This window comes from Punica granatum, chromosome 7 (genome assembly GCF_007655135.1).
Source record: "Punica granatum isolate Tunisia-2019 chromosome 7, ASM765513v2, whole genome shotgun sequence".
NCBI lineage: Eukaryota > Viridiplantae > Streptophyta > Magnoliopsida > Myrtales > Lythraceae > Punica > Punica granatum.
Window position 1 is genome coordinate 21,019,260 of NC_045133.1, and position 26,204 is coordinate 21,045,463.

At 38.2% G+C, this 26,204-nt stretch overlaps 5 protein-coding genes and 1 non-coding gene across 7 annotated transcripts; 3 read left to right on the forward strand and 3 right to left on the reverse strand.

Annotated features, from left to right (window-relative positions):
- Positions 1-1,446: 1,446 nt before the first annotated feature.
- Positions 1,447-1,956, reverse strand: LOC116214491. The gene is made up of 2 exons (XM_031549892.1): positions 1,711-1,956; positions 1,447-1,617 (listed from the first exon to the last, which is right to left on the reverse strand). The coding sequence occupies exons 1-2, from the start codon at positions 1,954-1,956 to the stop codon at positions 1,447-1,449; spliced, it is 417 nt and encodes a 138-aa protein (XP_031405752.1).
- Positions 1,957-3,165: 1,209 nt separating this feature from the next.
- On the forward strand, positions 3,166-6,168 carry LOC116213067 (probable alkaline/neutral invertase B). 2 transcript variants are annotated; one of them, XM_031547874.1, is made up of 5 exons: positions 3,166-3,541; positions 3,814-4,342; positions 4,429-4,860; positions 5,086-5,644; positions 5,750-6,168. In XM_031547874.1, exons 2-5 carry the CDS (start codon positions 3,920-3,922, stop codon positions 6,043-6,045), a joined length of 1,710 nt encoding a protein of 569 aa, XP_031403734.1. In that variant the 5' UTR covers positions 3,166-3,541; positions 3,814-3,919; the 3' UTR covers positions 6,046-6,168. The 2 variants fall into 2 exon arrangements, with proteins under 2 accessions (XP_031403734.1, XP_031403733.1); XM_031547873.1 differs by having other exon boundaries at positions 3,166-3,527.
- A 272-nt stretch (positions 6,169-6,440) lies between these two features.
- LOC116212731 (ER lumen protein-retaining receptor erd-2.2-like) lies at positions 6,441-9,324 on the forward strand. Its single transcript, XM_031547394.1, has 6 exons — positions 6,441-7,047; positions 7,865-8,089; positions 8,327-8,448; positions 8,554-8,634; positions 8,726-8,850; positions 8,969-9,324. The coding sequence occupies exons 1-6, from the start codon at positions 6,822-6,824 to the stop codon at positions 9,015-9,017; spliced, it is 828 nt and encodes a 275-aa protein (XP_031403254.1). The 5' UTR covers positions 6,441-6,821; the 3' UTR covers positions 9,018-9,324.
- A 4,572-nt stretch (positions 9,325-13,896) lies between these two features.
- On the reverse strand, positions 13,897-16,279 carry LOC116212764 (AP-2 complex subunit sigma). The gene is made up of 6 exons (XM_031547443.1): positions 16,111-16,279; positions 15,907-16,005; positions 15,780-15,830; positions 15,460-15,633; positions 14,433-14,492; positions 13,897-14,167 (listed from the first exon to the last, which is right to left on the reverse strand). Exons 1-6 carry the CDS (start codon positions 16,111-16,113, stop codon positions 14,126-14,128), a joined length of 429 nt encoding a protein of 142 aa, XP_031403303.1. The 5' UTR covers positions 16,114-16,279; the 3' UTR covers positions 13,897-14,125.
- Positions 16,280-20,912: 4,633 nt separating this feature from the next.
- LOC116215773 lies at positions 20,913-21,132 on the forward strand. The gene has a single exon (XR_004158572.1). It is a non-coding gene; the product is annotated as a small nucleolar RNA U3 (small nucleolar RNA).
- A 547-nt stretch (positions 21,133-21,679) lies between these two features.
- Positions 21,680-22,310, reverse strand: LOC116215477. Its single transcript, XM_031551199.1, has one exon. The coding sequence runs from the start codon at positions 22,154-22,156 to the stop codon at positions 21,758-21,760; it is 399 nt and encodes a 132-aa protein (XP_031407059.1). The 5' UTR covers positions 22,157-22,310; the 3' UTR covers positions 21,680-21,757.
- Between the last annotated feature and the right edge of the window lie 3,894 nt (positions 22,311-26,204).

Genomic DNA, 26,204 nt, shown 5'->3' on the forward strand with positions numbered 1-26,204 from the left:
ATCAGATAAACATGTTGTGTTAATGTATCCGGGTAACTGAGTTGATCGGATAAACAAGTTGTGTTAACGTGTCCCGATAACGTTTATAATCGTGTCGTATATACGTGTACCTACTATGACACGTTTCGATAAACGGGTTTAAACGTATCTAAACGGGTTGACACGGATATAAACGTGTCGTGTATGGGTTTCCAAAACCTAACCCGTTTAATAATCGTGTCGTGTATGGGTTATGACTTTGATGACACGAACCCGTTTAGACACAACACGTATAAACACGACACGACACGAATTGTCACCACTAGTTTCTTTAAATTTCCACATTTTTTTAAAAATAATTTTAATTCACTCGATATCTTCTTCTTTTTTTTAAGGAAAAAGTGTTTGGATTTCACCCGACTAATCTTTACAGTCCATGTGAACAACTCACAAGATTACAGGATAGATAAGTTCGATCTTAGACTGTGTCGGTTGTCTAATATAAAGTGACTTGAATTTGAAATTTCGCAATAATCCTTACTTCCTATTTCACCCGCAAAAAATAAACGCAGCAACTACATCCAATTTTCTCGTAGGGTATTTAGAAACTGATTATTTCACCTTTGACTGCAATCACACATGCAATATATATGATTGATCCTCCCCATTTCTTTCTATTCACGCCTATAATAAGGCACAGATGAATACACGGAAATGAAATGAATTTTGTATAGTGAAGAAAAACATCTAGATTGAGCTAGAGAATATGAAAAAATGTATCTAATTAGATGAACTTAATATTTAAGATGTCATTCTATAAATTATATTTTTAGATATATAAAGTTAAAAAAAATATATGATGCATATAAAATTCAGTAGAAATAATGAAATGAGCATAAATTGAAAGAAAAATGCCTTCCAAATGAAATGAACATTCTAACTAATGAAAGTATCACCATATAAGCAAATAAGGAAAATAATAAGATCTTCATTTCATTCGTGTGTTTTAAACGGGAACTCAATTTTAGCAGAGGTCGATGTCTTATCTAGGAATTCCCATGCCTTCTTAATTTATTGTTCTTTTTTCCCTTTCTTTTGGGGAAATATTCAGGGGCATTCCTCGTTTATTACAAAATAATTGATGAAACAAGATAAGATTGCACAAGATTAAATAAAAGATTGTAGAATAGGGAGACGACAGGGATATTGAGGGAACTAATTAATACTGATTTAATTGGTAAAATTTCTTGTGTATTCATCGAAATGGATCGCTGTACACAGTTTAATCCAATCTGTTCTTGAAATTAATACAGTACAGGCCGAGTAAATTGGGGTCGGCGGGCAAGAGAACTATCGGGTCAATCGAACAAATTCTTCATTCATGTGATTCTCCACATCAATTATGTTTCTTTCAGATGACAGAGAATGATATCATTCGGTCGATCTCAGCCATTTTCAGTGCCTCGACTATCTTCCAGAGTTTTTGGGAGCTTCAGCTGGACCGGGATAGGCGGGAGCTTGAACAGGCGGAAGAACAGGTACTAGCTCACCCACACCGAGACACTCCACCCAAACATCATCGCGTCTCTGGATCACTATGGGTATGGTGTATTCGAAATCGTTGATATCAATATGTGCCTGCACAGGTTTACAAGTTACATAAATTACGTTCATCCCATCCCAAATAGAGGTAAGACAAAAACCTTATCTTTTAATGTACTATCGATCTACCTGGACGTATGCATCGTGGCAGGGCTTCCCGACTTTCAGGAGTTGCCTGCAACAATCGTCATTTGGCAGCGGTCCTTCGTTGAGAATCACGTAGCTGCTTATAATCTGTCCGCATTGCGTGGTTAGTCCGTTCGCCCCACAAGTCCTCCAGTCGACTTGAGCTGCTGTCGGATTAGGAGTCATCACGGCATAAATGATGAAGAAAATCGCAAGGGAGCCGAAGCTCTTGATCAAGACGACCTGCATGGCCCTCTTTTATTTGTTTTTTTTCCCCTTTTATTAATTTTATGTTAATGATTTTTGGTGTTTATATACATAAACTTCGAGGCAGGATTTGCAAAGAGATATGGAAACGGAAATTTAGTAATTTCATAATTGACTTCTTGCATTCAATGTAAATTTGTCGGTGGCAATGATTGGAACGAGGGGATAACCAACTTATGGATTGTCTGGTAAAAAGCATATGCATAGCGAAGTAGCTTACATGGGAAACCGAAATTAGTGTACCTTCATTTTAGATATTAAGAGTTGTCGAATTTGATTTTCGTTATCTTTTTAATAAGGATTTTTTTGTTCTTTTGGATTCGTGAACGCATCACAAACTCGTTACGCGTCCAAGTATATGTACAAGTCCGCACCACGCATTACGCTGTTAATGGAAATCTTGAGATTCATGTTCGACATCCTATTTGTAAGTCCATGGACTCTCTCATGTGCACACACAGATCGATATAGACGCATATATACGCTAGACCTTACCCGTATTCTTCCTAAGGGTGCCCGAAAAGGACATGAATGTTTCATGAAAGCAGTCTGTACGAGGCCTAATTAATCAGTTTCTAAACAAACGCAAAAATCAACAGATGTTGTTCCAAGGTCCTAATTAAGCACGGTAAGCATGAATCACCAAACCATTGAAAACATAGTGAGCGTGACATGATCGAGTATTATAATTATAGTCGGCTCAGTATTTATGACTCTTTTTGAAAAGATGTATATATTATTATAGAATTATTCGTCAGATGACTTGCGTTGATTATGCAATAAATTTCAATAGCAATGAGTTTCATACGTCGGATTGTGTCGATTGATTGTGTCCCTCAATACTTGTTTCATCCATTGCTTATATGCTATTCAACGTTAAATTACGATCTTGATACGAGAATGGGTTTCCGGTACTATTAACCGTCTAATCAAGATCTATAAGTAGAACTCCAACCTAATTCCTCCTCCGGTCGTTCTAAATCATAAAACCGTAGGTGGTGTTGCTATATATTCAACAATACCCTTGACATGAAATACGACAAAAGTCCAACCTGGCGCTCTGTCAGCTCCCCACTAACTCTCAGCATGCCACTTGGCATCCCGACAGTCCAGCTAGAGCAACATCGATCGTTTCGTCTACACCGAAGAAATTCGTCATAGCTTCTTCCTTTTCAGCGACGACAAAAATCCCGTTTTCAGGGAACTTTTTGGACATTTTCTTGTTTGATTTTGTTCTGCTCAACTGTCGTGCTTTCACGGAGACAATAACAGTGGAGGAGCAGGACAACATCCCGAAACCGGTGACGGATCAACCGAGGAAACCTCCCCTGTAACATAGCATTCACCGGTCGACTATACGTCCAAGCAGAGTAATTCAATCCACTGACCGATTGCTTCCTCTTCGAAGTGGTCCATTTATAAAGATGCAGTTCCCCAGGCACCCTTTTTCCTTTAATTCGCTTCGGCTTTCCATCAAAGGCGCTTTCCATGTCCGCTCTCGAATAGCCCTTCTCCCTGTTTCTCGTTGCACAATCATCCATTGATTTGGACAGGTAGGAAATGCAGGGTACGGCTTGAGACTGACCTTTGTTTTACAAATTTGAGCTTGTTAATGTAGTTGAATATGATGTTCTTTGTGTGTAATGCCGATGATTTAGTACCATATCGTGTTAGTTTTGTGAAAGTTGTTTCTTTGATCCTGCTTCAACTGGGTCGAATGCTTCAAGTAGAGTAGTTTAAAGACATGCTTAGGTTGCCATTCATGGACTTGAGTTAAATTTGACAAATCTGTCCCTTTGTTGCGGACGTGACAATGATATTCGGTTTTGATCGATGCAGAGGTTTGACGTTAAGGAAATTCTGAGGGCGTTGTATTAGGCAGATGTATATATTCGTCTAGTACGTTTTGAGTCTTTGAGATTAAAGAGAGAAAAACAATCCAACAATGTCAACGACCACCACGGATATCACCCAGAATGGGAGCCTGACAAGCCTCGAGACTGCAAGCTCCATATTTGAGATTGGCGACTCCGACCTTTTGCGCTTACTGGACAGACCGAAACCTATAAATGTGGACAGAAGGTCGTTTGATGAGAGGTCTTACAACGATGTGTCTATTAGCTTGTCGCCCCGTCACAGTTTCAGGAACTCTGAGAATTTCCGTAACTTGGAACATGCTGGATACATGTTTTCTCCGGGAATAAGGTCGGGTTTGAATACTCCTAGGTCGCACAGTTACTATGAGACGCACCCTATGATTGTGGATGCATGGGAAGCTTTGAGGAAGTCCATTGTCAACTTCCGTGGCCAACCAGTGGGGACTATTGCTGCTTTGGACCATTCAGTGGAAGAACTCAACTATGATCAGGTTCGGCCTATTTCATCTTGCTTAGTTCGGTTTCGCAGATTTTATCCCTTCACTGGTTCTTATACGGTACTTTAAATTGTTTTCAGGTCTTTGTTAGAGATTTTGTTCCAAGTGCACTGGCTTTTCTGATGAATGGCGAGACGGAGATAGTGAGGAACTTCCTCCTGAAGACTCTCCGTCTGCAATCAAGAGAGAAGATGGTAGATCAATTCAAGCTCGGAGAAGGGGTGATGCCTGCAAGTTTTAAGGTGATCCATCACCCGGCGAGGAACTATGAGACTTTGACTGCTGATTTTGGCGAGAGTGCGATAGGGAGGGTGGCTCCCGTGGATTCGGGATTTTGGTGGATTATACTGCTCCGTGCGTATACAAAGTCCACAGGAGACACTTCCTTGGCAGAATTGCCCGAATGCCAAAGGGGAATGCGCCTCATTCTCAGTCTCTGTCTATCCGAAGGTTTTGATACTTTCCCTACTCTGCTATGTGCAGATGGATGCAGCATGATCGATCGCAGGATGGTCAGTATCATCGGTTTCTTCTCCTTATCTTGCAACTTAATTTTCCTTTGTTTCCTATTAAAATGCCACGACCTTCTTTCTGATAAATGTTGCCGCATAATCGACGATATAAACATACATACTGATGTTTTTCTGAATGTAAAAGCAGCTAAGATAGGTCTTCAACCATAGCCTATCATATCGCATATATCGTCTCACTTGATTTACTGAATGTACCCCTGGCAGGGTGTCTATGGTTATCCTATTGAAATACAAGCCCCCTTCTTCATGGCACTAAGATGTGCCCTTCTACTACTCAAACAAGACGGCGAGGGCAAGGAATTCGTGGAACGAATCGTGCAGCGTCTCCATGCCCTGAGCTACCACATGAGGAGCTACTTCTGGCTCGACCTGAAGCAGCTGAATGACATATACCGGTACAAGACCGAGGAGTACTCCCACACGGCTGTTAACAAGTTCAATGTGATGCCTGATTCCCTCCCTGACTGGGTCTTTGACTTCATGCCGAGCCGTGGGGGATACTTCATCGGGAATGTGAGTCCTGCGAGGATGGATTTCCGATGGTTCTGTTTGGGAAACTGCGTCGTGATCTTGTCGTCTCTGGCGACACCCGAACAGGCAGCGGCCATAATGGACCTGATCGAGGCTCGGTGGGAGGAGCTTGTCGGGGAGATGCCACTGAAGATCTGTTATCCAGCGATTGAGAGTCACCAGTGGAGGATCGTGACGGGATGTGATCCGAAGAACACGAGGTGGAGTTACCACAACGGTGGTTCTTGGCCAGGCAAGGATGACCTATTAATTTGTTCTTTCTTTTTTAATGTCCAGAAAGGAAATACTAATTAATGATCAAAGGTCATTCATTGATGAGTGAAATTGGTTCTTGCAGTGCTCCTATGGCTCCTCACAGCAGCTTGTATCAAGACGGGTCGTCCTCAGATTGCAAGGCGTGCGATCGAGCTGACTGAGAGCAGGCTGTCCAAGGATCACTGGCCTGAGTACTATGATGGGAAGACAGGAAGGTACATCGGCAAACAGGCCCGTAAGTTCCAGACATGGTCGATTGCCGGGTACTTGGTGGCAAAAATGTTGTTCGAGGACCCGTCTCATTTGGGTATGATCTCGCTCGAGGATGACAAGCAGATGAAGCACCTTGTCAAGAGATCTGCTTCATGGAACTGTTAGGTACTTTTGAAAAGTTTGATCCAGCTTCATGTTATAGAAAATCTGTAATAAGATAATTTTGGACAGTGATCTCTTTAAATTAATATCACGCTTTTCGGCCGACTGGCCTAGATGATTTTTTAAGCAACCATGACGAATCACGAGCGCGAGAGTGATCGTAGGATCCCCTTTTCGACGGTTAAATTATACCCATACGATTTGACGACGAGTCTGTCATTGCCATATCGATTCCTTGTATAGAACCAAGGAACACAATGTCGAATTGAGTACCATGATAGAGATCGTATCAGTTGCTTCAAACATTTCTTTGATCCCCGAACGGTTCAACAGTTAGATTTAATAATTTCTCTCTTATGAATATATCAACAATTTTTGTCTAGATTTTTGGTTTGGGTAACCCATGTCGTTGACCAGAATATCTTCCCTTGGGTTATCCATGTCGTTGACTAAATGGTCAATGTTTAGATATTAGGCGAACCAATCCCAGCTGGGAAGAGATTGTATCATCGAGTTGGTGGAGGTGGCGCCACCGTCAGCGGCGGTGGTTGGCCATGATACGACGGATTAACTCCCTCCACCAGGACACGTGTCCTACCCCCGACACCTCCCCACCACCATGACTACCGCTGCACCTTCCCCACCGCAGCCCCCTTCGAGCTCACACGAGCAGACAGAACCAACGCATTCTTCGGGTCGCTCTTCTTCTGGAGATGAAACGTCTGCTTATAGAAGAGGAGCTGAGCTGAGAAAGGCAGAGGCTTGGAGAGGACTGCGGGATGAAGCCTCTCAAGAACAGTCTACTGCGGGCGGTGGCGACATGGGTCCGGCGGCAGCCGCCGAAGATGAAGGCGTTCCTCGCCCTGGTGCTCGGGATTGCGGCGATCGTGTTCCTGCAGATGGTGGTGCACGACCACGACAACCTCTTCGTGGCCGCAGAGGCTGTCCACGCCGTCGGAATCTCCGTCCTCATTTACAAGCTCACCAAGGAGAAGACATGCGCCGGTATTTAAGGGCTCCCCGTTCAATCTTCGATCTTTTTTCAATCTGAATGGGAAGCAAAAGATTTTAACAAAAATCCATTCGGGGGATCAAAACATCGAACTTTGATCATGATAATCCTACTTTGAGCCAATTTCTGGCAAGTTGCTGCAGTTGCATGGGATTCTTGATTACAGAACATTGTTGTCCCTATTATTGATGGCATCAGATGTTTGAGCTTTTGAAAGAATTCAGCTTGGAAGAACAGGGAATTTAATATAAGAGAAAAGGTTGTCTAATGTCCTGTGCACAATTCGAAGGCTTTCTGTGCAAATTGATGATATATGGCAGATAAGATTGTCTTCTTCGTTTCCTCCCGTCCCCAGATTTTCGTGTTAGCTTATCGAAGTAAAATCATAAGAGGAGAATGGGTGAAACCTTGCCAACTAGCATTAAGGTTTTCATAAAGACATTGTCCCGAAAACGCTTGGTTAATCGTAGTTCGTTCTGGGTTTCAAGATCTCTTCGTGTCTGTGGTTTGGCTTCACTCGTTGGCAAAGTGCAGATATGCTTTACTGGCAGTACTGATTAATATCTACCATTGCCTGATGAGCTTTTGTCAAAGTTTATGTTACACATTGCTAGGGATCTCATTTCAAACATAGTTGTGTTGGATCTTAATCGGGTCGCTTGTTAAGGAAGCAACATTCATGATTTTTCCCAAATGAACCTTCTTCGAGACAAACGAAAATCCATTAGTGAGCTTCATCTGTGCTGTTTATTAGTCTTCATTTTGTGATGGTTTCTCCTCTAACAGAGGGGACCTTGAATTAAAATTCAGGACTGTCGCTCAAGTCACAGGAGCTGACTGCCTTGTTTCTGGCTGTGAGGCTCTACTGTAGCGTTGTAATGGAGTACGATATTCACACTTTCCTCGATTCAGCTACACTGGCCACAACCCTCTGGGTCATATACACGATTCGGTTTAGGTTGAAGTCGAGTTACATGCAGGACAAAGACAACTTCCCCATTTACTTCCTGGTGAGTCTAAGTCCTCGCTCATCTTCAGTTTCCTTTCATTTTTGATAAGTTATATATTTCCTTTATTTTGTTTTACCTTCGTTGTTAATCTAATGGCTCTTATTCATCAAGCTTCTGTACTCTGTTTTTACCCAACTTAACTGAATAAGTAGGTCTTGAACTGTTTTAATCTAATGTTGAGGCATCTATGCAGCCGGTTTATTGAAAGTCCAATCCTTGAATTGACGGATTTCGAATTTAACGCGTTATGATTTTTTATCCGTATCTCTGGTAATCCATCCTTCAACGAATCATCAAATTATTAACCGAATTTGTTGGGCCTTCTGCGTGTATCTTGAAGGTGTTTCAGTACTTCCTCAGCTGCGTGTCATGCAGAACATAAAGGTAGTAATCAAAACATCCTCATGAATCTCCTATGATTAGGAATTATGGATTCGCATATAAGACTTGACATTATCTTCTCTCTCTAAACTATTTTCCGTTTTTCAGATCGTGGAATCATTCACGGCACATTATGTGTTTGCCCTGGGAATTGCGAGGTTCTTGAGTTGCGCCCATTGGGTTCTTCAGGTTTGAGAAGTCAAGCTTACATTAAATTCCTCGTAAGATGCTACATTTGACTTTGCAAGAATCCAATGTGTAACTCCGCGTATATATACAGGTATTAGACACGAGTGGGCGCTTGCTTACAGCTCTAGGGTACGGCCTGTGGCCTTCGATGGTTCTCCTCTCTGAGATAGTCCAAACCTTCATCCTCGCAGATTTTTGCTACTACTACATCAAAAGGTATGCGAGTTGGAGTCGTAATTCCGAACTGCTTGCTGATGATTAATGAAAACTTCTTGTTCTCCCCTTCGAGATGCAGATTATTAATAAGGGTCTCTTATTGTTTCATTGCATGCAGTGTCCTTGGTGGGCAACTTGTTCTACGACTTCCATCAGGAGTGGTCTGATTATTAAAAAATCGAGGGAGCGGTTCTTTGCCAGTTAGATAGTGCTCGTGTTGTTATGTATTCTCTGTGTATTAGCTTAGCTGTTGTATCGACTAGGTTGCACTGTTTTATTTGTCTACCTTCGGCATATGCTGTAACCTCTAGTCTGTTCTTAGATGATGATGTTCTGTGAGTAATTGCTCCAGCAACTAACTTTACGTATATATAGCTCGACGAGCAAAGGAGAGAGCAATAAACTAGACCTAGGTAAGTAATGGTCTCCCAGAAATCCAAACCTGGAGTCCGAGACTGACTCTTATTCGTTTAAGTCGGATTGAGCTTACAACATCGAATACGTATCTAACGTAGCATAGACAAAGTCTGCTTCTCAGCCAAATGATGAAGTTCCAGCGCGACCTATTTTAATATCAGCATCCTTGTGTGGTTAAATGAAATATCACGGCCGCGGATGGCACCATTTCATTTAGAGCCTCACCTTTAATCCTTCTGTACTGACACTGATAAGGAAAATTTTATGATGCAATTATTTTTTAATTCATCATACAGTTATTTTATTTTATTTTAGGCTAGGGCTATTTCCACCCCACTTTGGTTAATTCACCCCATTTGGGACTCAGAAGCTGAGTTCGTGTGGTTCAATGAGCACCATTTGTCCAAATAACGTGCATCGTCATTTCTCCCTCCATCTCTTGATGGATCTGATGCACGGTGGGAAATTAAAAAAAAAATTCTGTGATGCATCGTGAATTTTTTTGAAAATATGATGTGTGGTGAAATTATTTCTCAAATTGTTTATGTTAGTACATTTACAGTGAGACTTCTAGAGATGAGTTCTTTAACTTTTTGCTTTTTCTCACACATAAATATTTGTAGAATTTTTAGGATTCTCCAATTTTGTGTATGTTGTTAAGTCTTAACATAAGACACAATATAACACCATATGAATCTTGATAATGTTAAAGATAAAAAATTCATCCCGCCATGGTTGGACTTTTTCTTTTTAATTTTTTATGCATAAACTTGACAACGTGGAATTATTCAAGACATATTTTGAGTTCCCTTTTATATAATTTTTTCTTTATCTTATTTGTGAAATTTGATTATTATTTTCAACAATAAAATTAGCAAAAAAATGATCGCGATCAATCTCATGCAATACACGAGCTCCACGATTAGTATATATGAAAGCATGATAAATGTGAGCCCAGTCAGATAGCTTCAAAATGCTTCGTTTCTAAATGAAATTTTCTCAATTTTTTAATAGATATAAATATAGATTTGTGGGACTGTTCTTTATTTTTATCATTTTTTGAGCTTTTTTTACAAATTTTTTTTTCAATTTTTAAAATTTCTAAAAGATATAAATATAGATTTGTGGGACTAGTCGTTATTTTCTTGAATTTTAAAAATTTTTTTAAAGACATACATATATAGATTTATGGGACTATTTTTTTTTATAATTTTTCAAATTTTTTAAAATTATAAATATTTTGTGAGAAGATCTAAATAAAGTAAATCACGTAATTATCTTTTCAAATTTAAATTAAATCATATTTTCAAAGGTATGATTTGTTATATATATTTGCTTCTCAAAAAATAAATCATATCATACTTTTATATATATATATATATATATGATTTATTACCAGTATTATATTCTATGTGACACGTTCTAAATAATGGAGGTATCACACATAAACTGTGCTTGATTCGACTCTATAAAATATTGCTACTATTGGAGTTCTTTAATTTTTGCACACGCTCGTAGGTTGGTTTTTCAACTTTTCACTTTTTCTCACACATAAACTTCGTTTGATTTCAAAATTTAAATTGATTCCTTTTCTTTTATATATATTTTCTTGTCTTATTCATAAAATTAAAATAACCATGATCGTATATATGTAATTATATATTGTTATTTATCGTAAATACTATTTTTAATAATTTATAACACATTTTACATATGATAAATTAGAGCATAAATACATATTGTGCCCTAGAATGAAAGAGAATTTTGAATCAGCTTTGTCTACGAATAAGGAAGTTGATCGAGAACTATCGAGGTCATATTCGGTTGGCTTTTGGATTCGTAAAAATGGTAAGGGGCTTCAAGTACAAGACAAGTTAACCTGGTACATCAAAAGAGAAAGTTGGGTGTCTATAACTTAGTTCATGAGAAAGAGAAAATGACGATTCGTATGGCTAACTCAATACGCATAGAGAGACCTCCCCCATTAAATCGTATATAATACTTAATCGTAAACAACTTTACTAATGGCCCCAGACACCGACGAGGTAACCTGAGCATGATTGTCAGAATCGCGATTCGAATCGTAGAATCGTACAATTCTACTATTCAAGGGGGTCACTGATTCAGATTCTACGGGCTGAGTCGGAATTGTAGAATCGGGCTGGAATCGCGCACTAGGTCGTAAAATCGCAGAATCCGGCCGATTCTACGATTCTATGACCAGGCCTAATCCCGGGCTGGGAAGCGGGCCGAAGCCCAGACCTGAAAGCCTCTCCCACCCGCCCTTTCTTCCTTCTTCCCCGTTGGATGAACCCTAATTTCTCCCTCCTTCCAGTCCGATTGCTACGAAATCTTCCATCCACTTGCTTGCTTCGATTGATGGTCCTCCACTTGCTTCTTCCGACAAGCTAGCTTGTCCACCTTCGGAGCTTCGAAGCTTCCATCCACCTCCTCCGGTTGGCAGAGTTGCGGACCTATGGTTACTGATTCTAGAATCGCCAGAAAAAAAACATACCATGAGCAGGTACGGTCTCCCATTCCGTCGAACATTTTGATTTGAGCTCTTAGTTTTGGATGCTCCCAATATGTTTTTTCTTGGGTCGCAGTTGGTGTATTGCACTTGGCCTGTTCGATGAAATGCCTGAACCATTTTGATTTCTGACCATTCCAAGATTCGAGTTTGTCTTCTGAATGTTGTTGGATTTAATGCCCTCAAATTACACCCTTTAATTAAAGTCAACTAGAGTCTTGGAAACTCTCTAGATTTGTCACCAAACACGAATGTATTTACATTGCCGAGAGACCATTTGAGATTAATCATATACAAATTTCAAATTGCAATTTATGATGTACAACCAGAAGAATAAATTTAAGGAAAAACATTAAGTACACATTTGATATTCAAAGTTACCTGGGGAAGCGCTTGGCGTGTACATGGACACGCAAATATGATCCTGTGGACATACAAGTGCAGCATGCACAAGCACAGTTCCAAACTGAATAATATCTGCAACAAACTTTCAAAGAATGAAATTTTTTGTTTATCTTTCTCATCGGGCTTTGCGCTGGAATAATCTAAAGTACATGATATGTGGTCTCTTAGGCTCCATTTGCTTTTGGAATATATATTAGCATCTAGATAATGTTTCCAATAAAAGGAAGTTTTTATGCAAATATCTTTCATGAAATATACCCCAGTAGGTTTACTGCATTGCTGATTGCTGCTGAATTCGACCCATAGTTGACTAAAAATACTTTTGTTCGTGTTTTGCTTGTCTCTACATCCCAGATCTGTGACTGAAAATTGATTGTTAATTGCTGAACTTTTAATGAGAATGGTTGTTAATTGCTGAGCTTCCAGTATTCGACACAACACAAGCCTTGTTCCTGATCATCATTCTTGTATTTTGCTAGTGTCAGTTTGGTCTGTGCCTATGTAGTAATTGTACTCTCCCATAGTTGAACGAAATGAACTATTTTAATGTTTTTAAAGACTGAATCTGAATGTATTGGATGAGATTTGATATGTTTGTTCATTTTATATTATGAGCTATTTTTTTACTCATGAAAGTATGTTACATATATATATATATGTTTTTTTAAAAATTATAGGTAGAATCTTACGATTCACTATTCGAATCGCGATTCACGATTGATGCAAATCGGAGCACGACTTCAAGGGATCCATTTCAAGTTCCAATTGGACCGATTACGCGAGTACAAGCAAAGAAGTTTAAAGATGAACTCAACGGCCTGATTCAAGAGGTTCGGGCTCAAGCAAATTCGTGGAGGCCCATTGGACATGAACAAAAATCCATCAACATGATTCAAGTTATAGAAGATTTCGGACAAGGCTAAATTCAACAAGTGTTTGAGGAAGTTTCTAGAATATTTGATGATCAAGAGAAGATATTATCAGATTTGTTTAAAGTTTAAATCTCATAGAGATATTCTAGGGGTATTTAGATTTCATATCTTTATAGATTATGTCATATCTCTATCGATATTCTAGGTTTTATTTTCCTTATCTTTAGGAGGAGATATTGCCAGATTATGATTAGTTTATGTCTATATATATTCATCTTAGTCAATTTTTAATAAAAAAAGGAACATTCAGAAAATTGTGAGAGTATTCTCCTTGGTTCTTGAAAAACTAATTCGAACTTATCGGAAGTTTCCGTGGCGTTCATCATCGACTTATCAAACAGCTTTCCACCACCATTTGTGGCGTCTTCATCGACTTATCAAGCGACTTTCCATCACCGTTTATGGCGTCTTCCTATATACCAAGGTTCTTGTTTTGCATTAAATAACGGGTTGAGGTCAATTATACCGAGATTCTTATTTTTGTCGTAAACAACGGGTCGAAGGTTTGTCACTCAAATCTGATCGTGGAACGATCTTGGATTCCTTTAGTTGTCGAGTCTCGTCATTCTAGGCGGGAATCGCATCAACGATTCTACAACCCTCGACCGATTCTAGGTAGAATCGCGATTCTGACAACCTTGAACCTAAGACCAAGCTCTAAGCTAGTTACTAATGGCGGGCTGAGCCCAGTGACAATGACAAGCGCACCAGCATGGTCGACTCGTCGTTTCCCGAGTGCAACACCCAAGCAAGCCGCATATAAAATTATTAACAAACTTTCCGTAATTTTCGCCACAGAACACAAGCTGACATAACACCACCATGAAGTGAAAGTGTGTTGCAATAATACCCAGAGAAAAGAACAAAGAACTATTTCACAAACATGAACATAGAATTAGAATGGAACACTTGAAACACTACAATACAGAAATTAATGCCTCATGAAGCTCTCTCTCTCTCTCTCTCTCTCTGTGGCAAAGAGGATAACCTATCATTCAAGCTTTTCCAGTTCCCCCAATCTCTCTATAATAGCCTGCAAGTTATAAAATCCACGATACCATCAGCACGCAATAATCATTTCCTCGTACAACGTTTAGGTACTCACAACTAATAGATTGCTATGTTGATTTGTCAGCAACCTAAGATGTCAGCAACTGCTAGTCTGTGCAGTTTACCATATGCCATCACGTAACACATAGTTCTAGCGATACCCTCGTTCAATGCAAAAAGGACATGTGGGCCAAGAAAACTCAAAGCCTATGCCCAGAAAATTAAGAGAGCTTATAAAGGATGCTCACCCTCTTGCTTGTTTCTTGAATTTCCCCAGCAAGAATGAATTCATCGAGTATCAGGTAAACCTTTGATGGGTAAAAGGAAATTTGGGTTAGTTGCCAGAAAGCATAAAGCACTCTTCATACTAGAAACTATACCTAAACATGTATCCAAGCACAAGAACTATATCTAGAAGTCCTCTAACAACCGGATGATGTGACTAAGATGTGGGTAGTCCAAAACAATTAATGGGTTGATCAGCAGTCTATCTGATGTGCAAAAGAAAATGCAAGACTTTGCAATCTTGGCACAATGAAATAAGGAACTGGAGAAGATGCTAGCAGACAGTCACAGAGACATTCAAAGGAAGCCAGACAAAATGCTTCATACAGTTCTTCTAGATTTGTATTAAAATCAAGAGTAAAAAATGATTCTAGATAAGCTAAAAAATGTGACGAACTGTTTATTATTCAACAACCACAATTCCCTTAGCGCCCAAAGATCATATAATCATCACAACTAGGAAGAAATTGATATCTCACTTTGCCTCCTCGAGTTCTCCAAAAGAACCAACAACCAGTAATTCCTGGGGGAGTTGCTGAATGGTTTTCTATAATTATATCGCAGCATTCAACACATAATATCTATCATTATACAAGTGGTACCGGAACTAACTCAATTCTGATTCTAGCCCTGAAGCATCCTATGAAACAAATACTGATCTCGGAGCTGATATGCTGTTCACTGTGAACGTACAAGTGGCTTTCTTCTGGTTTTCCATAGAAAAAATATCAAAGTACCACTCGATTATACCAACAGAATGCCTATTTGGACTTGCCTATCACATTTAAGTACATAAATTTGGTGGCACTTTTAAAATAGACTGTTCAGCGGCAACTATGAAAGCACGACGGGAGCATGAAAAATAGACTGCTGACCATAACAGATTTTATGATGGAAACTATAGCAGAATTCCAACAAAACACATAGGAATGGAGCAAACCTAAGGCAACTAAAGAGATGAGAGTAATACACTAATAATATGCAACAGACCTTGTGGAAATTGAACACCAAATCAAGCTCGCACACGTTGCTGAAGAAGTGGTCTAATATCTCGACGAATAAATGGATGCACTCCAAGTATGCCAATTCATTGTCCGTAATATCCACACAGAGAGAGAAGAACAGCCCTGCATATCTCCTGTAGATAACCTTATGCGTCCGGAACTGCCATTAAAATAGCTCCAAATCATACCAATACCCTCTCAAACTACAAAAGCCTAAACTATGCCAATCTAGCAGGCTAAATGAATCGACGAAAGGCGATGCTGCAACGAACTAAGCTGAGCTAATTATGCCATGGGAGCTCTAACCTCAACGAAGTTCGTGAATTTAGGATCCCTATTCACCACCAACCGATGAACCTGCATAATGACGATCCATGAGCACCAAAACCCTACACAATTACCTCCCAATTGCAAAGTTAGGAGAGGAACTTACCTCGTACTCGACTTTGTGCTTCTCGGAATCCTCGAGGGGGACGTAGTACTTGGCCAGGCGAGTCTTGCCTTGCCTGTTCTGCAGAAGTATGAATCGGATCTGACAAGCCAAACCACGCGGAATTCAGACAATTGCAGGAACTCAGCCATTCATGCACAGAGGTCACGATCGACCATCATTTCCGAGGAAACGCGATGAACTCACCATCGTCGAGCTGCTTCGACGGAGAAATTGAGCGACAAACCGCAGAGATTCCGCTCGCCAACAGGGAAATGCAGATCGGAGAGCAGCTTGAAGCGTCCTTCGGCAAGCTCGGTTTGATCTTAGCTGTTGAAATTGACGAAGAAGGAGCAGCGGAATGAAGGAGGAGGCGCAGGTTGAGCGATGAAAAGTATATCATGCGCCGGGCGCAGGTAATGCCGGGACCTTGTGGATGTTGACCACCGGGACCGGGTGCATGGGCGAGAAGTATGGGCCTACTACGAGGAGGCCCATCCTAAGGCCCGTGATCCATTTTGATCTGGCTCCTAGTCATTCTCGACATTAGGGGTGCAACCGAACCGAGCCAGAAAGTCGAGCACCCGCACCCTAGAAAAGTCAAGATAGAGCTGCTCATGAGCTTAGTCGAGTACTTAATTCCGCAAACGTGTTCACATTACAATCTTACTTACGCAATATAAATATTGGAAAGATGAGAATATGAGATCAGTGAGATTTACGTCATTAAATTTAGGAGAAGGAGACGGACTTAGGGCCAAAGCTTCCATCCATAATTTTAACATTAGGGATGAAAATTCGCCGGAAATTCCAACCCCACCTTTTCCTTTTTTTTTTTTTTCGGTCTGAATCCTGGTATCCGGAAGTCTAATTGGGTCTCGACTAATTCAGTCGAGCCGGGTCGGCCCACTAAGGGGTAAAACTCTCCCAGTGTGAATTTTCTGCATTCACAAAAACTCGAACTCGAGACCTTGCTTAAGCGGAACAAGCGCCGAACCGCTTGAACCAATCCACGTTGGTACCTTTTCCTTTTAATGGAAGAAGAGTACGGATACAAAAAGAGTCCCCGATTCCGTTCCTAATTAGAGACAGATTGAAAAACGGAATTTTCGAACCCTAATTTTTCACTTAGGGAGGGAATTTCATCCCACAGAATTTTTATTTATTTTTTAATAGTGGAAAGGTGGGGGATGGTATAACCATCCTTAGTTTCGTCCCTCTCTAGAGACGGATTTAGGGGCCGAAAATTCCATCCTTTAATTTCAAACTTGAGAACAAAATTATGTCTTAACTTGCCTTTCGACTATTTCTTTTTTTATTTGAAACATTAGTGACGACATATAGTATTGAGAAATTAGAACACAAATTTAATGGGCTTTATTTCCGATTAATAATACTTAGTGTAACTTTTGTACTAAGGGACGAAAACAAAATTTCGGTTTTAAAATAAAAAAGTCCATACGGTCAACATCATTTGACCGTCCGTACAGTCCACTTGATCGTCCGTATAGAGAGTTATTTGGCCGAAAATGTACAAGGTTTCTTCGTGGGACACGTCTCAAACAAAAAGACATGTCTTTTCTTTTGATCCGTGCCCATTGAATATAAATACATAGAAGCTTTCATGCCAATAGTCAAAATTATCTATCAATCAAAACAATTTGAAAAAAATTGAGAGAGAGTATTAGGAAATCCTATGAGTTTGCTAATTGATAATTCATAAAACTTATTGTATCCCGAGAGAGACTTGCTATTCAACTATCTAGCAACTTCGTGTGAGGGGCAAATAGCTCTATTTGGAAAGCGTAATCCACGCCTCGAGTCTTGAGTTCTTCACCAATCAAACTTCAAAGATTCTTCTCCGTCTCCAACTTAAAGTTTAGAGTTTGTGTTCATCATCACCAACACTGTCTCCGATCCATCTTCAGGGTCCATCCTCAACAATCAAATAGAGTTATTTCTCGAGATGGCAACGGAGGCCATCACCGTGTTCAAAGTAATGAATCAAGAGTTTGTGAAACTTGACCGGCTCGAAGGCACCAACTTTGACCGATGAAAGGATGAGATGCTTTTCCTTCTCACCGTCCTTAATGTCGCCTACATCCTGGGCTTGAACCTCAACCCCATAGTCGAATGGCAGAGAATGCTACACTCGAGGAAATTTTCAAAGTCGCCGAGCGAAAGAAGAAGCATGAGGAAGACAAGTTCACTTGCCATGTACACATCCTCAACACTTTGTTCGATCGTTTATACGATCTCTACATGTCAACCAAGGCTTCGGTGGAAATATGAAAAGCTCTTGAGGAGAAATATAATACCGAACGTCAAGGTATAGATAAATTCCTAATGATGAAGTATTTTGAATTCAAGTTGCTCGACAATGTTCTCATCATGGATCAAGTTCATGAGTTGCGAGTCCTCGTTCAAAGACTTCATGACCTTAAGATCGTGATCCCCGAGGCATTACAAGTGGAGGCTATTATCTCGAAATTGCCTTCCACTTGGAATTAGTACAGGAAGAAATTGTTGCACATGGCAGAGGACTTCTCAATGTCCAAAGGCATATATGCATAAAGGAAAAGTCTTGAAAGTACGATGCAGTTAACCTTCTGAAAAGTTCTATGGTGAATAGCGTGGAATCTAAGATCAGTCAGAAGGGCAAGAGAAAGGCCTTGTTCGAGACCGAGGAGGAACAAGACAATAAAAGAAGATATCGCAAGTGCTTTCGTTGTGGTAAAAAGGGGCATTATGTGAAAGAATATAGACTACTCAAGAAAGAAAAGGAGGCCTCGGATTCCCATGCAAATGTGGTCGAAAATGTTGACCTTGTGGCGATGGTTAAGGGAGGAGTCGAAAGTCTTAGTGTGAGTAAGTATAAGTAAAGTTGTCTTTGTACTAAACGATAATAGCGATGTGTTCGTTAGTGTGGATTTTGTAATAAGAGATACATTTGTGCGATGTTGATAGTAATAAATTGTTTTTTGCATATATTGTTGAATTGTATATATTATGATATGCATGACCAGTGGTTGAATACTAAAATTCTTCGATAAATGTAATTGATTATAATTATAATTGTGTAAATGAGATTGTGAATATAACTTAGTTTTGCTAAGCCGTTAGTGAACTAATCGAAATAATGACGGAGATATTAATCCGTATTTTATCACTTCAATGGAAATGCCTCTAGTTCAACCAGTGTGTGTGTTTTGAGAAATTCAATCGAGACTTTAAATTAATGGCGTAACATTGAGCGTGATTACTTGCGGGGTTATAAAATCAAAGTGTCTCATGAATAACGTGATAGCGATGAATCTGGTCAGAGGCTTTTACTGAATGTGATGATTGTGTGTAGTTCGTCTATGATCTTGATCATACACCTGGAACAAAAGGGTTAAGTGAAAATGGAATAAACATGTCATATTGGATGAGATTAATTCGTAGTTATTGACTATGTATTCTATTATCGAAAGTCATTAATGAATCTCAATTATCTCCACATGTTTATGGTACAATACGAGAAATCGATTTTGGAATGTTTCAAAGTGTGGGAGTGCTTGGCCTCTTGTCGTGTTCCCAGTGAACGGAGAATCAATTTGGGATTGAGAGCCATCACTGGTGTGCTTGTTAGATATGCTCGAAATTTTAAGACTTATCGAACTTTTGGCTTAGTGTCAAATAAGATATTTGAAACAATGAAAATTGTATTTATTGAAAATAAGGTTTTAATAATTCAATGGGTAAATTGCACTGGTAGTCCAAATGTTTTACAAATATTTCATTGTGGTCCAAAATTTTTTTTTCGCTACATGATGGTACAAAATATTTCAAAATTGTTTCATGATGGTATAAACCGTCAACTCGAGTTTGACGCCGTCAAGCCGACACTGACGTGGCTACTACGTGTCACCTCATTGTTGACGTGGCCGAAAAATTTTAAATAATTCTAAAAATTTAAAAATTTTAAAAATAATTTTAAAATTAAAAAACTTGTAAAAAATTTTAAACTTTTAATTTAAAATTAATAATAATTTTTATTATTTTAAATTAAAAATAATTTTAAGATTAAATTTAAATTTTTTATAAAATTTTAAAAATTATTTTAAAAATTTTTAAAAATTTTTATTTTTTTCTAAATTTTTACTCTTTTTTGTATTTTTTTATTATTTTTGTATTTTTTTGGACTTTTTAAAATTTTATTTTCTCTTAAATGACGTAGCGCACTATGATTGGTTCCACGTAATAAAAATGACACATAGGACGCGCCACGTCAGCAAAATGTTAACAGCGTTAGGGCCAATTGACGGTTTATACCATCATAAAATAATTTTGAAACATTTTGTACCATCATGTAGCGAAAAAAACTTTTTGGACCATAATGAAACATTTGTAAAATATTTTGGACCACCAGTATAATTTACCCTAATTCAATAGATTCGGAACAAGGGTCAAAGAAATTGATCTCAATTGATCGAACAAATAAGGACTGAAGTGTTAAAATAATTGATCTCAAGTGATCAAACAAAAGGGCGTTTTTGTGACGATAAGGTTACAAAACCGACAAAAGATTTTATAGTGAGTTGTTAAAGGGATTTAGATTCGAGTTTCATTTCCTTGTAAATACCAAGCATGCATCGTTAAGGGATTCTATAAAAAAAGGTTTCCATCACACCGAATACATAAAGTAATTCACTCAGGTGAATCTACGGTTTCTAGGGATTTGGTTTTGGAAATTGTTAGTCCTAGGCAATTTGGGCCCATAAATCTCCGGAGGCTTCAATTAAAGCCCAGAGAAAAAACAAATGCAGGCTCATTCCTCGTTCTTTTCCCTTCTTCTCTCTTCATTCATGCAAACAGACAGGGCTTCTCTTTCTCTCTCTTCTGGTCCAGCTTTCGTTCTCTCCCAAGCCCATGCTCTCGCCTGCCAACAACACTAACAAGAAATCCCACATCGGTTCCACGGTGAAGAAACGAGGAGTTTATAACAATCTCAGAGGGCACGCAGGGTCACGACCTTACTTGAACAGGATCTGTTCTATAGGCTCGTACCTCTGTGTCCTTGAGTTCTAAGGAGACAGGAACCAAAGTCTGGTGGATGAACCATGGCTGTGCTGCCAGAGCGTGATTAGTAGCTCCGTCGGCCTCCTGGGGCCGCCGGTTGCGGCGGAGGATCGTTCTCAGGCCCCGGAAGCGGGGTCCTGGGGTGGTTGCACGGCGTTCTGACAGACTCCCTCAATCTTTTTTTGCAATTTTTTATTTTCTTTTGTGTCATTTATTCCCTTAGATTATGTATGTTTTCCGGTTGAATCTATACATACAGTGTAGTAAACGGTGGCGGCGGGGCGTTTCAGTTTCTCAACGACGCCGTAGGGGAAGAGCGTTGCTACAGTCAACCAAATTGTTGGGCCTTAATTAATGTTAAGACAGGATAAATTTATTAATTAGGCCCATCAATAAAACTTTGATATTGAATTGAATGTAATCTGCCGAGCACGTCTCGTATCAGCACCAATGTCTAATTACATAATATAGATAATTGAATTACCGTAATAGAAAGAAGAACGTATGTATCTGCTCCTAGTTTTCTCCCATATACAGCACGACATTCAAATCTACAGTGAGCATATTATCGAGACGGCTAACAAATATATCATGCCGTAGTTTATATCTCCAGAAAATTTCATCTTTTTTTTGGGCATGAGTCCGTCTTGTCCGATATCGGACCGATTTAATATGGAAAAATCTTTTGGAAAGGATCGATGGGATTTGAGGAAAAAGAAATTGAGAGATTATGGGGCACAATAGGGAAAATATTACTCGACAACATGGTGAAATAGTTTACATGAGATATCGTTCAGACAATATTGACATCAGATTTTCTCCCTTCTGACAACCACCCCTCCTGGGACGACTTGTTGAAGAACTCGATGCAGTCCGCGATTGCCTCGTTGTAGTGCGAGTGCGACGAGTAGTAGGAGCTGCAAGACGTCTTGGGGGGTTCGGGCTTGTAGTCAGATGACCCGCCACCCCGGGAGGTGCCTGACGATGGCCCGCGAGAAGAAGGCAGCGAGAAGACGAGCCTCATGATGATCTTTCGGAACCGGTTGAAGATCTTCATTGAGGAGAAGTTCGAGGAAGGAGGACTACGAGGATGGCCGGCGGCTCTTTGAGGAGGAGGCTCTTGGCGATCTCCTTCTCTTGTAATGACTTGTATGACAAAGCTCTCACTTCTTTGATGAGGAGGGTTTTGCATTATAATTAATACTAGTGATGAATTTTATCCCAAAAAAAAAAAAACTTGTGATTACTCTCTATGTGTGGTTTTGCTTAATTAGGCAAATCTCTCTCCCTCTTCTTCTCTCTTCTGTGGGAAGTGCAAATGCTATGATGTTTGTGGTTTGGGGAGTTGTCATATATTCTGCATTGAGTGTATTGAGAGTTTATATATACATATTCTATTTGTTGGGAAGACTCAAAGAGGAAGAGCATATTTGGAAGTTGGAAGAAAAGGGGGGATGCTGGCATAGACCATGTGCCCAAATCATTTGCATGGGCTTCTCCTGTCCTAACCTCAAAACAAAAAAGAAAAAAACAATTTAAAAATGGGATACAATGCAGTAGTATATTTCATCATCTGAAATGTGTAAATTTCTAGTTCAATTTTCGTTAATAGTTACTTCCGACACTCTTTTATTTTCCTTTTCCTTTTTAGTAGGTTCGTGGGCCTCCACTTTTCGTGAAAGAAAGAGAGAAAAAGAAAACTAGTTAGAATTCTCAATAATCGAAATTAAAAATATGATTGTTAATGTAAAATTAAAAGTGTTGAAATATAATTGTTGAAAGATAAGTTCTGATTTTAAAATAAGTTAAAATGTTTGGAGACAACAATTTACAGTTGTTGAAATTTATATAATTAGTGCTTGAAATAAACAAAAACGGTTTTAACATGTCGAAGAAAATCACCTTTTTTACCTCTAAAATTAATCAAACTATGATTTTGAATTATTTACCAAATACTATTTCTTCTTAAAAACCACTATAAAAGAACATTTTCAACCTCTGACGCACTACCAAATGCAACTCTTAGAACAGTAAGGTATCCAATAGAGAAGTGTTAAGATGCTAATAACTTGATTTGGGGCTTGACTTGTGGAGTCTCATATTTTGAGAAGGCTAATTTCGATATGGCTAATTTTAATGATGGCAATTTTGACTGGCGTTTTCGTCAGTGTGAAGATTTTGTCAAGCAAAATCTTGATTGGTTAATATATGTTAAGAAAATTGATTATCGATTAATATACAGGACTTAGATAGTATTTACTAGTCATTCGTTTTTGTTGATAGGTAGTATTTATGAGTCATTCAATATCTATCATATAGGGAATGAAATTAAAGGAGGATAGCTAATGGTCTTCAAATTACCAGCAAGCTGTTGAACCAAAACGGGCAACTCCTCAAAATTTCGAAACAAATTGATGGAATAATGTCAAGAGTCACGTGACATTCTTACCCACATAAGAACCTTCGTTATTGTGCTACCGAAAATGAAATAGGGGAAAAAAAAGAGTGATTTTGGCAAAATATTTTAAATATTTTCAAATTTTTTACAAAAAATACGAAATTGTAAAGTATGTTTACATACCTAAAATCAAGAATCTCTTTTAGGAAAAATTAAATTTACTAATTTCTTAAATTTAAAATATAATATGTAGAAGAATTTTAAACATTCTCCAAATTCTCTTGTTTTAATTAAAAAAATATCTAATCGTTAATAGATATTAAATACAAGTTTGATATTATTATATAAATACCATATTAATAATACCCCATTGATAATCTTATATTTGTCCACTTGTACTAGAATTTCTTAAGCTTGAGTATTTGTTTGTATATACTTTTTTGGGTGAACTAGTTATATACTTTATCATATAACGAAATTTCCGTTTGATTTTTTTTTACCTATATCATTATTGAGAGAAATAATAACACGTTAACTTATTAAACACACTAGTATTCAATCCCGTACATTGCACGGGTTCACTATCATATACATGTTATCATTTTTATGTGAATTATTGATCACATATTAACAACAACATTCTTATTAATAAAGATAAATGATTTTGAATTCGATATATGAACAACATATATGAATATGGAGAGAATATGGATATATGAATTCGGTAATCAAAATGTGATTTTGTAATTATATCACTAATGGAAACATATAAACTCTTTTTTGTATTTTTTTTTCAAATTTTTTGAAAATAATATAAGAAATTTTTAAAAATTATTAATAGATGAAGCAAATTGACAATTATAACCCTATTAACTATAACCTTATTAAATGTTTGTGGAAGTCAATTTTACTAATATGAGAAATTTTTACAAAAATTATTAATAGATGAAGCAAATTGACAATTCTAACCCTATAAACTATAACCTTATTAAATGTTTGTGGGAGTCAATTTTACTTTTATATATAGATGTTATCAAGTCTCAAGCTCCATTTGGAGATACTCTTTTTTTTTTGTGATCAAGAAATACTCAATTTTGAGTTTACAAACATGATTTTTCAATAATATCTAGAGCAATAAACTTAAAAAACAAAAAATTGGAAAAGAAAAATAAAAAGATTTTGTCAAAAACATATAGATTCTAATTTTTTTTAACGAAAACGGAAAATAAAAATTTGACCAACCCTGATACGTGGTTTAGAGCCTTCTCTATATATTAACTACGTACAAAGGGGGAAAAATCAAAGTTTCAATTTCATATTCAGAATGAAGTGGTGAAAATTTATCAATAAGACGGTCATCATTTAGGATATATAACTATTACATACCGGTTACATGATTAAAAACCCATTTATCCCTTTTTTTGTAATCTAATTGACACTTATTCTCACGACGCACAATAAGATAGGATGACGGAAAAGCTTTCCTCGTTGTGTATGGCGAAAGTTTTTAAACCAAAATTTAAAAGAGTTTATACAGTGAAATTGTTTTTTATTAATTATGGCATGGGGCTTGCAGACAACAAAATTTTTCTTTTTCTCGAAAAATATTATAAATTAGTCCATTACAAAACCCTAGGGTTGCTTCCACAATAAAAATTGGCTTTCTTGGATAGAAAGGCAATAAATGGAGAGGGGGGAAGGGTAGATGATCAAGAGAGAACATATGATTAGGACAAGTTGTTAAGATAAACAACAAACACTAAACATTTTGTCAAATGTGACCCTTTTTGGGGAAACATGGGACTTTAAAAAGTTGTCTCATGATGACAAAACCCCTACTTGTCCCATTGAAGGATCCGTATTTTATCAATGAGGACTTCAAAGTTGCGGATCGATCCTTCAGCTACATTCTCGTTTTCTCTTTTTTTGGGTAGAAACCGGTCTCGACCCTAGGGCCCCTACAATATTTATAAAGAGTGCGAGCTATGGACTCCGAGCGGTCTTCTCAAGACTTGATTCGGCTTTGTTACTCATACTTACCTTCCCCAAAACTTTTGAGATATAACAAAAATTCAAGTTATTGATTAAGTTTAGGGAGTCCGATGACTATAAGTTCAGAAAAGGGGAAGGAAAAAAAAAAGTGTAGAAAGTAACACTGATAAGAGTTAAATTTAACATTTTAGTTTGAGATATCAAATTATGTACCACTTAATTAGCTTAGTTTGAAAGGAAATTCATCTTCGTCCATAGTAAGGGAATCACCTGACTGGCAACCGATTTCGATGACTATTTGCTAGTTATCACTTTAATACTTACTATGTCAATTTTTACAATGATCATTTCGTGTTTTAGTTTTCTCTGAAATGCGCGATGGCGCGTTCAATGTGGGAATGAGGATGTTCGTTATATCGACATAATGATTGGGATGACAAATTCTTTGTGTGGGAGGAATTATGGCAGAATGAGATATCGATAATAAGAAGTTTAATAAGCAGATTTTATTGAAGGACAGTTAAATGATTTTGGTAGGACACTATTATTGTGTCATGTACTTTGTAGTCTAAAAGAATGTGTTCGGCCAATGATGAGGCCAACCTTTTGTCCTAAGACACTTTTAATCCAAATCCAAAAGAATAAGAGAATAACCCCCAAAAAACAAAAAACAGAATATTAAAACTTTTGCAATTTGTTGCCCACAAAAAAAATAATAAGAAAAACTTCGCAATTTGCATACTGGATTTTGTTCTTGGCGGTGCAATTCCAAGCCCAGAACTTAATGACTCGAGTTGCTGACCCCTGCAATCGAAGAATGGTTAGTTGATTGTCGTCCAATGGTCCCTTC